The 17,338-nt window shown below is 40.2% G+C and overlaps 1 protein-coding gene across 2 annotated transcripts in view; it reads right to left on the reverse strand.

Annotated features, from left to right (window-relative positions):
• The window catches only part of rhobtb4 (Rho related BTB domain containing 4), a 102,919-nt gene that overhangs the window by 15,844 nt on the left and 69,737 nt on the right, over window positions 1-17,338 (reverse strand). For both annotated transcript variants that reach the window (XM_063017982.1, XM_063017981.1), the window contains exons 2-7: window positions 16,781-16,982; window positions 12,257-12,360; window positions 10,215-10,400; window positions 9,302-10,103; window positions 8,988-9,207; window positions 3,653-3,771 (exon numbers count right to left, since the gene is read on the reverse strand). In XM_063017982.1, the coding sequence (XP_062874052.1) occupies window positions 3,653-3,771; window positions 8,988-9,207; window positions 9,302-10,103; window positions 10,215-10,400; window positions 12,257-12,360; window positions 16,781-16,972 (1,623 nt within the window). In that variant the 5' untranslated portion in view covers window positions 16,973-16,982. The remainder of the gene's footprint in view (window positions 1-3,652; window positions 3,772-8,987; window positions 9,208-9,301; window positions 10,104-10,214; window positions 10,401-12,256; window positions 12,361-16,780; window positions 16,983-17,338) is intronic.

The raw sequence follows: 17,338 nt of genomic DNA on the forward strand, positions 1-17,338 counted from the left end.
GTCCTTAAGCGCATTAGCACAATGTGTGTGGTCAGTTTTAAGAATTCTGTATTTTAGGTAGCTAATTAAAATAAAATTTTTATCTGATTTTTAAATGAATAGGTATTAATATTTATTTAAACACACTGGGATAGTTGGTGGTTGCCATTTCCCTCATATATTTGCTATTGTACAAAACAGGGGTTTTTAGGGGTCACCAAACTAAATCATTCTTGTCCTTATACCTATAGGTAATATACAGTAGAATACAGTGGTACCTTGTAACTCGTCCCCTAAACTCACCCTATTCAGCGCTTGGATTGAGCAGTGCGGTAAAACCTACTCAAAGAGGAATCTGCATTTCTCCTGTTTCACTTTTAAACTTTTATTATAGCTAAAGTAAATTATAGTATACAGTAGTTTATGTTGTAGCTCAGGGTTCTGAGAAATTGCTTTTCCGAGAGAGTCTAAAACACTTACCATTAAAAAAAGCTTCATGTATTAAAAGAACGACACAGGAACACTTACTTCTCTTAATTATTACTGCTCATTATATCACCCTACTAATGAAATTCCTCTCTTGTTTTAGTACAATAAGTCACGTTAAGCTTTGTGCACCGCCACACTCCACAGGAAATAGTGGCACAGTAGTGCAAAAGCGATTTTGCCACTTCTTACGTAAATGCGCCTTTACTGAATTTGCTAAGGAATACGGTATTTTAAGATCAAGCATCTCCATGATTTCCTTACGAAACATAAGGAAACAATAAGTAATAAAGAAGTAAAGGTAAAGTACAGGTTTTGTTGTATTTTTATATTGATTTTTTATGGTTTTCAATTGTATTTCAGATTTTTTATATTGTACTTATGTTATTTTAAGTGTATAAGTGTCAAACGCATTAACAGGTTTCCCACACATCCTTATGGGAAAAAACACCTTGAAACTCAACGTCTTTTAAACTCAGCGCCACTCCCAGAACCAACTGACGTTGAGTTTCAGGGTACCACTGTATTTAGAAGTAAAAAAATTTTTTTTTATCTAAACTGAATGTTGTGGCCTTTTTTCTCCAATCTTATCTTAAAATTAAAACATGCTGGAAGACAAATAAAGGTAGCTATTTGATTTTAGTAAGTTTAAGATGCAGTGTGTTTAGTTTCGGTTTATTTGTGTATTTGTTTATTTAATTAAAGTGCTCTGTGTAACTAAATTGATTTACTAGTGTTAGTTGTATACAGTTAAAACCCTTAACAGTTGAATGACCTAAGCACTCTTATTCCACGAACTGCTGAAGCAATCATTTATAGCAGCTAATCCTCCCACAGTCATGTTTTTGGTAGGGAGTAAAAACCCTTTTAGACAGACAGTGACCAGAGGTGAGGACTGGACACTGTTTCTCAGACCCATTGTTGCAGTGGAACACTATCAGCTGTGCCACCCAGCTATTCTTACATCACTTTAAAATAATTTTTAGTTCAACATACCTAAGAAGCCACAAACCATAATAACACAGGCACACAAAAGCGGTTTGCTAATAAAAACATACCAACTGTGCTTAATAATAGTTATACACCCAACCTTGCAATTGTGATCCCTTAGGGAATTTTACACTCCAACTGGACCTTTTCCCACTTCAATTATAATGTTGACTGTACCACTCTGAGCATGATTTCTAGACAAATTAAACTCCCTTAGTGGAGGTACGTCTCATCCCTCTAGGACGTTTTGTTATCTGTGTGAGCGTGTGAGTGTGTGTAGGTGTGTGTGTGCACACTCACTGACCCATGGCCTCTTAATGCAAACCACATTTCTGGGTCCATGTGTCTGAGCGCTCTCCCCAAATGGGTGCGAGCTTCAGCAGTCTGCATTAATCATTACAGATGTAATGGTCCCTGCTGGCACTGCAATGTGGGTCAGCAGAACATGGTGGTAGCCTACTTTCAACTACCTGTCCCAGTTTCTGTTTAAGATGCATACAGATCTTGAGAACTGAAATTTAGGACCAGAAGAGCTGAGGCTAATCAGTGGCTTTAAATGAATGTTTATTCATATTTAAGCAGTTTACCTGAATTTCCATCTGAAATGGCATTAACAAATCATAATGCATCAGGCAGGAAAGAAAGACGCAGCCAATACACAACAAAATGCATGCATCTCTCCACACCTTACCTTTAACTACTTAAAAAATGTAAACATTACGCCCATTATAGTCTATACACAACTGGTCCTTCAAACATTTTAGAAAAGATCGAGTTTTTATGGCCTTCTGCTATCTTATTATTTGCCTGTTAGTCAATTCTTCTATGAGTCTGTGGCCATTTTTCTACAAAGTATCTAACCCATGGGATTTTTATTTTTTTTAATGGTTGTGCATTATAGGTTTGTGATGTGTAGAGTTCTATGTTCCAGCTGCTGTAATGAGTTTCATTCATTCATCTATTTAAAACATGGGCTAAAATAGGTAACAGCAAAATTCTTGGATCTTGAAACAGTCTCACCGAACCAGGCCTGTCTACTTAGGCATCTGATTACAACCTGTGTAGAATCTCAAATGACATAAGACAGACTTTGAGGTCTCAACATAACGTCTCTCACTTGTCATAAGCAAGCCTATCTCCCTGTAACGGAGGTAACGCCCATTTCATGATATTAACATGTACAAGTTGGGAGAAAAACAGACACAGCTCTTACACTATTGCTTGATTGCTGCAATGTACAAACACGACAATCATTAGCTTGGTAAACGATACAAACTGTAATTATCCAACATTAGCCAGGGTGGCCAACTGAAGGTGTGGATGATTCTAAGAAGTGTGATAGTTGTTTATGGTTAGTTAGTGGCATTAGCCTTTTTAAAGTTTGGTATTATACCTACAGGTTTCCATCAGGCCAAGGTCAAAGGACTGAGAGTTGATGGTATTTGAAGTCCTTGGGCCAAACCATTTTGGAAATTTTGAACGTATGTGAGGAGATTGTAAGTTATCCTTTGTATGATGTTCTTATGATTGTGTTAGTGAGACTGTTAAGGTAATTAATATGAAGTTATTTATTAATGTATTGATGGAATGTAATGGTCTAACCAAGACCAGTGTATGCTTGATAATGGTGAACTTGGAAATGCTTAGTTACCTGTAGTTGGTTTTATCTAATACCACAGTATTTAAGGAGCAGACTTAAGACAATGTGGGGGGAGAGGTTTTTCTTTCATCATGGTGGAAATGTAATGGCGGTGCTGTAGTTGAGAAGCACTTTAGCTTAAGTTTGCTTATTAGTTTAGGCCTTATTTGAGTTGTGGTACTGAAGTTATTTTTCTTTATATATACAGTATATATATACAGTATATAACACTGTGCACCTGTCATTGGTGTAATAAATAACCATTATTGCATCACAAATTCCAAATCCTTTCATTCAGCTCTCCTACAACAGTCCCTTTTCCACATTTTAGATTTTAAGGGCATTACCAAAGCTTTTCATCTGCATAAAATAACATAGTGAGGCATCATACTCTCTACCATATGTCAAGAACAAGTCAATCTAGAGGTCAACAGGAATGGATGACTGATATCCAGACCCAAAATTGCAGTGAATTGTGAGCTACAAATATTTCCAAAATAAAAATCTAGAAATAAAAAAATTAACCCAATTTAAAACAAAAAATAAAATTAAGCTTACCTCCTCAACGTAGCTCTCCATGAAAGACCCACGGAACATGGCTGCCATCCAGTCACAGCTTGAGATGAGCAGAGGTTTGTGGGCAGGTAGGTAACCATCGTCCAGTTGAACCACCACATCTAAAACCAGTCGGAAAAGAGCACACATCTTGGCGTGTGTCACAGAGTCTGGGCTATAGAGGGGGAAGACATACGAACACAGAGAGACAGACGGAGAGACAATAGACTTATAGACAAATAATAAATAGCGAGATTGACAGGGCTGACTGAAAGACAGAAAAAAGTGAGGAAAGCCCACTGGTTGAGGCAAGATGGGAAATGAAGTTCTGGCCTTCACACACGTCACCATCTCAGAAACACACATGCACACACACAATCATGTGATTGCATACTCGCTACATTAATGCTAAGTGAAGAACAACAGACGATGACTGTTTGAGGCAGATTATTTTTCATAGATGCTGAACTGTTCCAATACAGGCACTACCATGTTTTACTGACTACATTTCCCAGACTCCCTTGCACTGCTTTACTGCAAGACAGCACTGCCCATTTTATACAGTGCACTAAAAGATCAGTCATAAAGTCTTTTAAACAAGAATGTACACTAAACTGCATGTCAATAAGGTAGCAATGCCACCTTGGATAACATAAAAAGTAGAAAAATTAAATATTAGCAGACATTTATTTTAGGCCTGCAACAACTTGCTATCTAGATTAAAGTCATCTCAGTAATACAGTGGGGCCAAAAAGTATTTAGTCAGCCACTGATTGTGCAAGTTCTCCTACTTAGAAAGATGAGAGAGGTCTGTAATTTTCATCATAGGTACACTTCAACTATGAGAGAAAAAATGAGAAAAAAAAATCCAGGAAATCACATTGTAGGATTTTTTAAGAATTTATTCGTAAATTATGCTGGAAAATAAGTATTTGGTCACCCACAAACAAGCAAGATTTCTGGCTCTCACAGACCTGTAACTTCTTCTTTAAGAAGCTCTTCTGTCCTCCACTCGTTACCTGTATTAATGGCACCTGTTTGACCTCGTTATCTGTATAAAAGACACCTGTCCACAGCCTCAAACAGTCAGACTCCAAACTCAACCATGGCCAAGACCAAAGAGCTGTCGAAGGACAGCAGGAAGAAAATTGTAGACCTGCACCAGGCTGGGAAGAGTGAATCTACAATAGGCAAGCAGGTTGGTGTGAATAAATCAACTGTGGGAGCAATTGTAAGAAAATGGAGACCATACAAGACCATTGATAATCTCCCTCGATCTGGTGCCCCACGCAAGATCTCATCCCGTGGGGTCAAAATGATCATGAGAACGGTGAGTAAAAATCCCAGAACTACACGGAGGGACCTGATGAATGACCTGCAGAGAGCTGGGACCAAAGTAACAAACGACTTATCCGTGTTAAGGGAAGAATGAACGGGGCCATGTATCGTGAGATTTTAAGCCAAAACCTCCTTCCAGCAGTGAGAGCATTGAAGATGGAACGTGGCTGGGTCTTCCAGCATGACGATGATCCCAAACACACCGCTCGGGCAACGAAGGAGTGGCTCCGTAAAAAGCATTTCAAGGTCCTGAAGTGGCCTAGCCAGTCTCCAGACCTCAACCCCATAGAAAATTTGTGGAGGGAGTTGAAAGTCTGTGTTGCCCAGCGACAGCCCCAAAACATCACTGCTCTATAAGTATTGAGTTGAACTTTTGTTATTGACCAAATACTTATTTTCCACCATAATTTACAAATAAATTCTTTCAAAATCCTACAATGTGATTTCCTGGATTTTTTTTTTCTCATTTTGTCTCTCATAGTTGAAGTGTACGTATGATGAAAATGACAGACCTCTCTCATCTTTCTAAGTAGGAGAACTTGCACAATCAGTGGCTGACTAAATACTTTTTGGCCCCACTGTAGTTTGTTTAGTAATACAGACACCATTCCTACAGCTCAGCTAAAAGAGAAGTTGTCAGGTTGCTAATTTTAGAAATCACTGGCACTGGTTTGTTATGTTAGAGTGAGACATCCTGGGAGTGAGAGACTGGAGTGACCGTAAAACAGATACATTATCTGTGCTGTGCATCATGTAATTAACAAACCCAGCTTTAGCAAAAGTTAACAAAAATGTAAAAGGGAGTAAATTCATTTCTTTATAAAAAAATTGTGATCTATTTGATCTATTATTGTGCATTTCCTTTCACAGTGCCTTAAAACTATTCACACAGAGACTACTAGTGTTGATGTCATGAAAGAGTGAAAAGTGAAAACTTTTATTTCAGTAAAAACAGGTTAATAACATGTCTAATGGAAAAGGAAATTAAGTGAAAACAGAAAGATGTAAAATAAAAGGAAACACAAACTATCGGACATGAGCAGAACAAACAAAACACTAAACACAACAAAGACGTCACGTGTATTCACAGATCTGACTTCTGCTACAACTCCGAGTATGTACACTGAACTGCCATAAATTAAAACCACCTCCTTGTTTCTACACTCACTGTCCATTTTATCAGCTCTACTGACCATATAGAAGCACTTTGTAGTTCTACAATTACTGACTGTAGTCCATCTGTTTCTCTACATGCTTTGTTAGCCCCCTTTCATGCTGTTCTTCAATGGTCAGGACCACTACAGAGCAAGTATTATTTAGGTGGTGGATCATTCTCAGCACTGCAGTTACAATGACATGATGGTGGTGTGTTAGTGTGTGTTGTGCTGGTATGAGTGGATCAGACACAGAAGCGCTGCTGGAGTTTTTAAATACCGTGTCCACTCACTGTCTACTCTATTAGACACTCCTTAGACAGGTCCTGTGGGGGTCCTGACCATTGAAGAACAGGGTGAAAAGGGGCTAACAAAGCATGCAGAGAAACAGATGGACTACAGTCAGTAATTTAAGAACTACAAAGTGCTTCTATATGGTAAGTGGAGCTGATAAACTGGACAATGTGTGTAGAAACAGGTAGGTGATGTTATGGCTGATCCATGTATATATATATATTATTATATATAATAATATATTAGACACATTAGTATTATATATGTAATGATGATATATTAATACCAAACTGCTAGAAGTGAGCATGAGAAGCTTTAATGATAAACTGATGTTTATGTAAATTACTACTTTTGGGCAGTATCCAGAGTAAGCTTTGTGCAGTGATGATTAAACAGGAAATATTTGTACAGTATTGCACACAGGTCCACACAGTCTCTGTTGCCCAGAAATGCAGCTGGAAGAACATGTTTCCAGTTTCACTAATGTGTGAATGTTTATTGGCCATAGATGTGTTCCAATGATATAAACACATCAAAACAATTAAAAATCATTAAAAACGAGCATAACATACATGTTCCTTACAAGTGTATGTATATGCTTCAGCATATGCTTTTAAGCACACAGTTATACACAAAAGTTTGGCAACACCAGGCCAGATTAAATAATTTGTAGTTTTTGAAGTAAAAGGAAATGCCAAAAAGATTACAATAACTTAAATGTATTTATTTATTAGGATTTTAACTAGTGATGGGCCGATCCAGTTTTTCAGTTCCGATCCGATTCTGATACACAACTGCCGATGCCGATACCGATACTTTAACTCCTGGTGCTCTTTTTTTTAATTTTTTTTTTAATTATCTATTTTTTCCCACTTTTTTCCCCCAATTTTTATCCCCATTCTAGTCATATCCAATTACCCTGATTATGTCCTCTATACTGGTTCAACCCCTTGCCGCTGACTGAGGACGCCACTCAACCGAATTGCGCCCCCTCCGGCACGCAATCGGTACAGACTTGCATTTTACACCCGCACGAGCCGAGTTCATACACCGAGAGACACTGCGCACGGAGGGTCACACTCCCCTCAATGTTATTCATCAGCCCTGTGCAGGCGCCATCAGTCAACCAGCAGGGGCCGCAGTTGCACCAGTTATGAGAACCAATGCTCCGACTCTACCCGCTAAACCCATGAACAACAGCCAAACGTTGTTCATACTGCCGCCCAACCCAGTCGGAAAGGTAGAGCTGAGTTTCGATACGATGTGTCTAGAAACCCAACTCTGGTGCACTAGCGTACTTTACCGCTGCGCCACCTGAGCGGCTACTCCTGGTGCTCTTTAATGTGAAACTTCTGCAGGTGCTTGATCAAATTAGTCATGTTATATGACGAAACCTTACTTCCACCCCTTGACACGCTAGCTTTGCACACACTGCAAGTAGCTGTTTTGCTTTTCTGCGTTTCCAGACTAAAATATTTCCATACAAAGGACATTTTAGTAAAATAAGTAGCTAATGTTATTTTTTTCCCTGTTACTGACTGAAGTTGTCACGGGTTCATGGTAAGATGTGTAATGGAACTTGGATCGGTGACGTGCCTCATGTTACATTATGCTAAGTTACGGCGGGTTTATGGATCAGCACAAGATGCGGACTGAAATTTGGATCGGTAAGTAGATCGGCCTGTCCGTCAGATATCCGATCTGTATATGACGTCGATATCGGACCCGATACCGATCCGGGATCGGATCGGGCCCATCTCTAATTTTAACCTCATGTTTTACACACTTTGGTTACATTTAAGACAAGACAGGTTATAACCGGTTACACAAGTCAAGTTACACATTCACAGACAATTCTGTATCTCCAATTCACCTCACTTGCATGTCTTTGGACTGTGGGAGGAAACTGGAGCTTCCGAAGGAAAGCCATGCAGACACATGGAGAACATGCAAATTCCACACAGAAAGGGCCCGGACCACTACACCTGGGGATTGAACCCAGGATCTTCTTGCTGTGAGGCAACAGTGCTACCCACTGAGCAACCATGCCAGCCATAATAACTTAAATAGCCACATACAAATAGAACCATAATTAGCAAAACTCATCTAAACATCTAAAACACAGAGTTTTTAAACCTTAGGATGGACTACAACATCAGGTTTTACTTCTGTCAACTAAGTACAGGCATCTGAAGCTATGAAGGGCACAGACTTACAGAAACTAGATAGTTTAAGAGTAAAATAACATTTCCTAGTCTGGTGAATTTCAATTTCAGCTGTGACTTACTAATGATGGGGTTATAATTTGACATAAAAAAGCATTGGTTACAATAACTACAGTAAATAACCAACTCTAAAGTAAATTAGGCTTTTAATGTTGTTGCAGTAGATTTGAAAAGGCCTTGTTCCAGCATGACTGTGCCCAGTTTTCCCTAATTCACACTTACATCACTCTAGTTACCACCCAAAACAATTCTGGCGAGAGCCACCGTAATAACAGGTTAGCACTAAAGCTTGTCATTACTGTTTACAGTAAAACATCAGGTGCTTACCAGCAAATGTGCCCTTGTTTAGGCATTCTTTGATACGGTTGGCACGGCGCACATGAAAGGCTTTGGTGATCTCCTGGTTCATGAAGCTCTCGCGGTTCAGCACGTTGGCCACCATCATGCGCAAATCAAAGACCTCCAGAAGCTCGGCAATGGTGGCCACCTGCATCAGGTCGCTCCGGTCTTCATCCAAATGACCAGTGTACAGGTACTGCAGTACGGCCTGAACAAACGTAGAGGAGGAGGTGAGCGTACCAAACTTTGTTGTACATAAGTACATTCAATAAATGCATCCAAGATCTATTTGTAACTCTCACCCGGAATGGTGCCTCCTGAATGAGTTCATCCATCAATACGACCGTCATAAGTCTTGGGCGACCCGTTACTGGGTCATCCACCCGTTCCAAATACACGCTGAGAAACCCCCGGCCCCAATCCAAAAGGGGGCGGCCCATTCCCAGTGGCCCAAAAAGGAATTGACTCCTTGCTGGAAGGGCATTATCACTTTGGGAAGTCCTCAATGAGCCTTGCTCAAGTAAAAGCGGCCTCTTGGGACCTCTGGTCCCTCCGTTACAATCTTTATCAATGTCCAGACTCTTGGTCCGTCCAGCCTGCTCTTTGGCTTCTCTTCGACTTTGCTCCTCTTGCTCACTTCCCTCCAGAGTTTCATCCACCTCCTTGTCCTCCTCGGTAAATCCTAGGTCAATAGTGAACAGGTCATAGAACTTGGAACAAGAAGTGGCAAGGTAGACTTTATGAGCAAAAACGTGAGTGGCACCACCATGGAGGAGAAACAGAACATCTGCACATAAGTGCTGGCAAAAGAGGGAATCGAGGCCTTCTCCATCCATAGGAGGGGGGTCAGGGATGCCAACCACAGGCCGTGGGGGCCTGGGAGGCAAAAAGGGAGCCTGAAGAAGTGGCCGTTGGACTTTCTTCAAATGGGACTTCCAGAACTGGAGGTGGCGGCGAGAGATGAGAGCGGCGCGGATGGCGTTGTCGAAAACGTCTTTCACACCAAACTGAGCAACGATGCTGGTCTCGTAGTAGGGCACACCGAGTTCTTTAGCAACCTCATGGCCTCGCTCTGGTAAAAGGATGTCTGTGGGTTTTATTGGTCTAAGAAACAAAACAAAACGCACTATTATTCTAACTATTTAAGTTAAATATTTTCTAAACACTATTATGTTGCTACTATAGCTCTAATGTTAGACATAAAAAAAAACATACTTGGCCAGGGGTCGGCGGGCTCGGTTAACAGCATCTAAGTCAGCATAGCGCAGGTCCAGCTGGCAGCCCACCAGGATAATGGGGGTGCGAGGGCAGAAGTGCTTAATCTCGTGGTACCACATGGTGCGGACATTGCGAAGGGAGTTGGGGTTAGCCAGGGAAAAGCACAGCACCACTACATCAGATCTAAAAAAAGAAAAGAAAACAAATCAATTGTATTGCTTTAATAAAATGTTAAATATTTACACTGACATTTAAGGCATGGATTCATTGGGGGCTCATGTGGTTATCTTTGACTGAGGAATCAATTCTGAATTAAATAAAGAAGGTTATTTATTTTAAAAAATCATGACTAAATAACTGTACATTAGACTAGAATATCTACAGTGTGAAAAAAATATATATATATTTAATGCAATTTTATTCATGCCAGACTCTTACATGCCAGGCTTGCCTTTATTCCACAATTTAATGAGGTGAATGTAATGAGTCATGTTTGTGAGTGCATTCGTGTATTTGGATATGTGTTTGTTTGTTTATTAGGATTTTAACATCATGTTTTACACTTTAGTTACATTCATGACAGGTACGGTAGTTATTCATTACACAAGGTTCATCAGTTCGCAAGGTTATATCGAACACGGTCATGGAAAATTTAGTATCTCCGATTCACCTCACTTGAGGAAACCGGAGTTCCCAGAGGAAACCCACACAGACACGTGGGAAAACATGCAAACACCACACAAAAAGGACCCGGACCATCCCACCTAGGGATTGAACCCAGGACCTTCTTGCTGTGAGGCGACAGTGCTACCCCCTTAGCCACCATGCCGCCCATTTGGATATTTGTAGAATCTGTGGGTGCCTACAGTTACATTTACATTTTCAGCATTTAGCAGATGCCTTTATCCAAAGTGACTTACATTACAGTTACAGTACACAGTCTGAGCAATTGAGGGCCCAACAGTGACAACCTGGCAGTGGTGGGGCTTGAACCAGCGACCCTCTGGTCACTGGCCTAGTACCTTAACCACTAGGCTACAGCTGTTTGTTTATTTAAGTTTCTAATTGATTGCTGTTGCTTACAGTATATTATTTCACTTTGCTTAGTTTTTATTTTGCCCTATATTTGTCAGCACCATTAAAACTGAGAACCCACCATCAATGTGTTTTAGAAATAGTATGTTGTTAAACACTGCCCTGTAATGGACTGGCAACCTGTCCAGTGTGTTTAACCCCTGTCAATTGTACCCACCACAAGCTTGAATAGGGTAAAGTGGTGGTAAAAGACAATGAATGAATGTTTTTAAACACATAAAGCATTGTCTGCAACTTTAGGGGGGTTTATGTGTAGCTGATTACTCAGCGTTATCAATGATAAATGTAATAAAAAGTTATGCTTGATAAGCATCTGCCAAAGAAACAATACACAGGACAGACTTTCTGTGTGGAGTTAGTATGTTCTCCCCGTGTCTGTGTGGGTTTCCTCCGGGTGCTCTGGTTTCCTCCCACAGTCCGAAGACATGCAGTCAGGTGAGTTAGAGATACAAAATTGTCCATGACTGTTTTTGACATTAAAACTAATGGAACTTGTGTAACCAGCAACTACTGTACCTGTCCTGTCATGAATGTAACCAAAGTGTGTAAAACATGATGTTAAAATCCTAATAAAATAAAAAATTAAATACAGAACGTACAAAGGTTCCTGGTTTGGGCCTTGGGTTCACAACATAAGGCATAATTATGGCACATTACTAAGCCAACCAAGAGAATTACGTCTGCTAGTCTTTCCATGTAACCTTAGGAGGAGAATATTGCAAGGTGATACTCTGGATGAGTTGAGGTGTCTCAACTGGAGGAGTGTTTCAGTGCTGAGTTTCTATCTTAAATACCTGCTAGTACTTTCATTTTATATTTATTTATGGCATTTATCTACAGCAACATACAGTTCTGACCATATACATCCCCAACAGTGGCAACCTTGTGGTAGTGGGGCTCAAACCAGTGACCTTTTGAATACTATCCCTAAGCTATAAACTAACCTTCCATAAGCAAACCGCCGATCTTTGTGATGATCACCGAATGTGTCCCACAGTCTGAGAGACACGCTGACTTCATCCACCACATCTCTCGATCTTTCCAACACCTGAAAAAAGAGACCATACAGATTCATCCCTGTTAAAGTTATCAAATGTAGTTAACTAAAAAAATATTTTTTTTCTTTTTGTGTGTTCTAAAGTTTTAAAAACTTTATGAATGTATTTTTATTTTAAAGATGTATGAATGGATGCATGAATTCATAAATACAAAGTAACAGCAAAGTACCACTTTCATTTTGCCAGGTCTAGACATCAGAAATAAAAAACATACAACATATAAACGTACACTGATCAGCCATAACATTAAAACCACCTCCTTGTTTCTACACTCACTGTATTTTATCAGCTCCACTTACCATATAGAAGAAATTTGTTGTTCTACAATTACTGACTGTAGTCCATCTGTTTCTCTACATACTTTTTTAGACAGCTTTCACCCTGTTTTTCAATGGTCAGGACCCCCACAGGACCACCACAGAGCAGGTATTATTTGGGTGGTGGATCATTGTCAGCACTGCAGTGACACTGACATGGTGGTGGTGTGTTAGTGTGTGTTGTGCTGGTATGAGTGGATCAGACATATCAGCGCTGCTGGAGTTTTTGAATACAATGTCCAGTCACTGTCCACTCTTAGATACTCCTACCTAGTTGGTCCACCTTGTAGATGTACTGTCAGAGACGATCGCTCATCTATTGCTGCTGTTTGAGTTGGTCATCTTCTACACCTTCATCAGCAGTCACAGGACACTGCCTACGGGGCGCTGTTGGCTGGATGTTTTTGGTTGTGGACTATTCTCAGTCCAGCGGTGACAGTGAGGTGTTTAAAAACTCCATCAGCGCTGCTGTGTCTTATCCACTCATACCAGCACAACACACACTAACACACCACCACCATGTCAGTGTCACTGCAGTGCTGTGAATGATCCACTACCTAAATAATACCTGCTCTGTGGGGGTCCTGACCATTGAAGAACAGGGTGAAAAGGGGCTAACAAAGCATGCAGAGAAACGGATGGACTACAGTCAGTAATTGTAGAACTACAAAGTGCTTATATATGGTAAGTGGAGCTGATAAACTGGACAATGTGTGTAGAAACAGGTAGGTGATGTTATGGCTGATCCATGTATATACAGTGGGGAAAATAAGTATTTGATCCCCTGCTGATTTTGTAAGTTTACCCCCTTACAAAGACTTGAACAGTCTATAATTTTTATGGAAGGTTTATTTTAACAGAGAGAGACAGAATATCAACAAAAAATCCAGAAAAAAAACATTAAATAAAAGTTATAAATTAATTTGTATTTAATTAAGGGAAATAAGTATTTGATCCCCTACCAACCAGCAAGAATTCTGACCCCCACAGACCGGTTATGTGCCCATGAGGCACACAAATTAGTCCAGTCCCTGTATAAAAGACTCCTGTCACAGAATCAGTTTCTTCCGTGTTTCTTCAATGATCTCAAGGGAGCTGGGAGCACAGTCACCAAGAAAACCATTAGTAACACACTTCGCCGTAATGGATTGAGATCCTGCAGTGCCCGCAAAGTCCCTTTGCTCAAGAAGGCTCATGTACAGGCCCGTCTGAAGTTTGCCAATGAACACCTGAATGATTCAGAGAAAGCTTGGGAGAATGTGATATGGTCAGATGAGACCAAAATTGAGCTCTTTGGCATCAACTCCACTCGCCGTGTTTGGAGGCAGAGAAATGCCCGGTGGGGATGGTGTTCTTGGGGTCATATCCAGCATTTCTCTGCTCCCAGCTCCCTTGAGATCATTGACAAGCTCCTCCCGTGTAATTCTGGACTGACCTCACCTTTCTCAGAATCATTCTTACCCCACCAGGTGAGATCTTGCATGGAGCTCCAGAGCGAGGGTGATTGACTGTGATCTTGTATTTCTTCCATTTTCGAATTATCGCACCAACAGTGGTCTCTTTCTCACCAAGCTTCTTGCTGATGGTCTTGTAGCCCATTCCAGCCTTGTGCAGGTCTACAATCTTGTCCCTGACATCCTTTGATAGCTCTTTGGTCTTGCCCATGGTGGTCGAGAGATTTGAACGGAAGAAACTGATTCTGTGACAGGAGTCTTTTATACAGGGACAGGACTAATTTGTGTGCCTCATGGGCACATAACCGGTCTGTGGGGGTCAGAATTCTTGCTGGTTGGTAGGGGATCAAATACTTATTTCCCTTAATTAAATACAAATTAATTTATAACTTTTATTTAATGTTTTTTTTTCTGGATTTTTTGTTGATATTCTGTCTCTCTCTGTTAAAATAAACCTTCCATAAAAATTATAGACTGTTCAAGTCTTTGTAAGGGGGTAAACTTACAAAATCAGCAGGGGATCAAATACTTATTTCCCCCACTGTATCTTGTCTTCTTGTTCCTCAGCCTTTGTCTCGTTTTTCGGTTACGGGGTCGGCATTTCCGGCTTCTTCCCGTTAGGGGTCGCCGGAGGGATTTGGCACAGTTTTACGCCGGATGCCCTTCCTGACACAACCCTCCCTATTTATCCGGGCTTGGGACCGGCACTACAATGCACTGGTCTGTGCATCCCAGCGGCCAGGTAACTACGGGACAATTCAGTGTCTCCAATTAGCCTAGCGGCATGTCTTTGGACTGTGGGAGGAAACCGGAGCACCCTGAGGAAACCCACGCAGACACGGGGAGAACATGCAAACTCCGAACCCAGGACCTTCTCGCTGTGAGGCGACAGTGATACGGGTCTACAATAAGAAAAATAGTTATTGATTAATAGTAGGGCTGTCGAAGTTAACGCGATAATAACGCATTAACGCAATCTCAATTTAACGCGATTAAAAAAAATAGTGCCATTAACGCAAGTTCTATTTGACCCTGCGAGTCATCCATAGTTCATGTTGAGCAGACCTGGGTATTGTACGGCCCGCGGGCCACATCCGGCCCGCGAGACATCCCCAACCGGCCCGCATGAGATTCGTGGCAATTAAAATTTTGATGTGAATAAATGTACATCACACATGCAATATAACAGGACTGTTTTGACGGGAGCGCTGTGTCTTTAAATATCCGCAAGTTTGGATTGACGTGTGCGCGAGTGTATCAGCTTCACTGTAATGCGAACAGAACTGAGTGTGATTGACGGTGGAGTTTTTAACAAGACGTGAACTTCTGAAGTATTTATTTACTGAAGTCAGGTGTAATGCTGTTTAACGATCACAATTTAGGCTTTAAATCGCTGTTATGGTACTAAACAGAGAAATACAAGAACATGAACGATGCAGAGCGTCACACCTGAAGCTTCACTAACTAAACTGCAAAAGCAACAAGGACTTTTTATAAAGTTTAACACATCCAGAACTGAAGCAGTCAGGACCAGCTCTGTGATTTTAATAAGAATATCCAACAGTAACAAAGGACTGAAAAACAAATGAGGTAATTAGACTCAAAACAAAATAGTGTAAAGTTTAAAAACCTGCACATTTTGTTCACATTTGTTTTTGTTTTTTTGCATTTGTTTGTTTAAATAGTGAAATATTGTTGATGTTTTTACTCTGCCTAATTCTAATTTTCTAATTGTAACATCTAAACATTAACAGCTTATTAGAACTGTACAATTTACTGCTTTTCATAAAGAGTGGGCAGTTGTAGCCTAGTGCTTAAGGTACTGGACTAGTAATTAGAAGGTCGCTGGTTCAAGCCCCGCCACTGCCAGGTTGCTGCTGTTGGGCCCTTGAGCAAGGCCCATAACCCTCAATTGCTCAGACTGTAAACTGTAACTGTAATGTAAATTGCTGTGGATAAAGCCGTCTGCTAAATGCTGAAAATTTAATGTAAATGTAAATAAAGAGATAAAATTAATATTGAGCAGAATTAAGTTCACCTTATTGGTCCGGCCCTCCACAACAGTCCTAGTTTCTTATGTGGCCCCTTTGGAAAATTCAATTGCCCACCCCTGTATTACTGCCTAGTATGTGAGTGAATAAAACTCCCTTACAGTTTTCTCTTGTCCCAGCAGTTTTTAACATAAGTACATTTTGCATAAAATGTGTTCACCATTTTAATTGTAGAATTTCACTTAAAAATCCTTGTTTTCTTCATTAAAAAAAAAAATGCGATTAATCGCGATTAACTATAGGAAATTCTGAGATTAATCGCGATTAAAAATGTTAATCGTTTGACAGCCCTAATTAATAGGAACTGATTAATGGTTATTATTATTATTGTTATGATGATAATTCTAATAATAATACCAATTTAATACCAAGGTATGTAGTTGAGGTATTGATTACACTTTGTGCTTTAAAAGCCAAATATTAAAATAGAAATTCCAGTTTGAGCATATGTGCAGGTAATAATTTCTATCTATTTATAAATCGATAATGTTATCACAAAGAATCACGTCAAGGCACTTATTTCTAGTGTTGGCATATTTTGTTTGTGTACATTCTAATATGTTATGCAAAAGATACAGGCCCACCTACCTCCTGGCACACACGGTATTGGTCGATGGCCCAAACGGTTGGCACGTGGGTGGCGAGCAGCTGGTACTGTGTGAGGGTGGCATTGCAAGCCCGGGCACAAATAAGGCGGGTTTTTCCCACAGCGTTATCACCCACAACGACACACTTTATGGTCTCCACATTAGGCCTTTCATAGTCTGTGTCTATATCCATGGAGAGGGCCCTACGAGAGAGAGAGAGAGTGATACCACAGTGAAAATATAGTACATAAATTGTATAAATGTGTATTTAAGAAAAAAAAAAAAACAGCACATTCCCCCAATAAGGAAGCTAATATTCTGGTCTTTATTTAAAATGAAACAGGTCTGGGAATTAAGCGAACACAAATGTGCTTACTCATTTATCAGTAGTGCTAGATACTGAGGCATTCTGAAATTCATGTAAACATTTTTTGCTGTTTGTGGTTGCAAGGCTAATTCAAACAGTATTTTTTTATGCATTTGTTTCCCTTTTTCTCTCAATTCCAGTTTTTACCCAATTGAGTTATGCTACTGGTGCTGACCCCCGCCCCGATTGAGG

Source organism: Trichomycterus rosablanca, chromosome 21 (genome assembly GCF_030014385.1).
Source record: "Trichomycterus rosablanca isolate fTriRos1 chromosome 21, fTriRos1.hap1, whole genome shotgun sequence".
Lineage (NCBI taxonomy): Eukaryota > Metazoa > Chordata > Actinopteri > Siluriformes > Trichomycteridae > Trichomycterus > Trichomycterus rosablanca.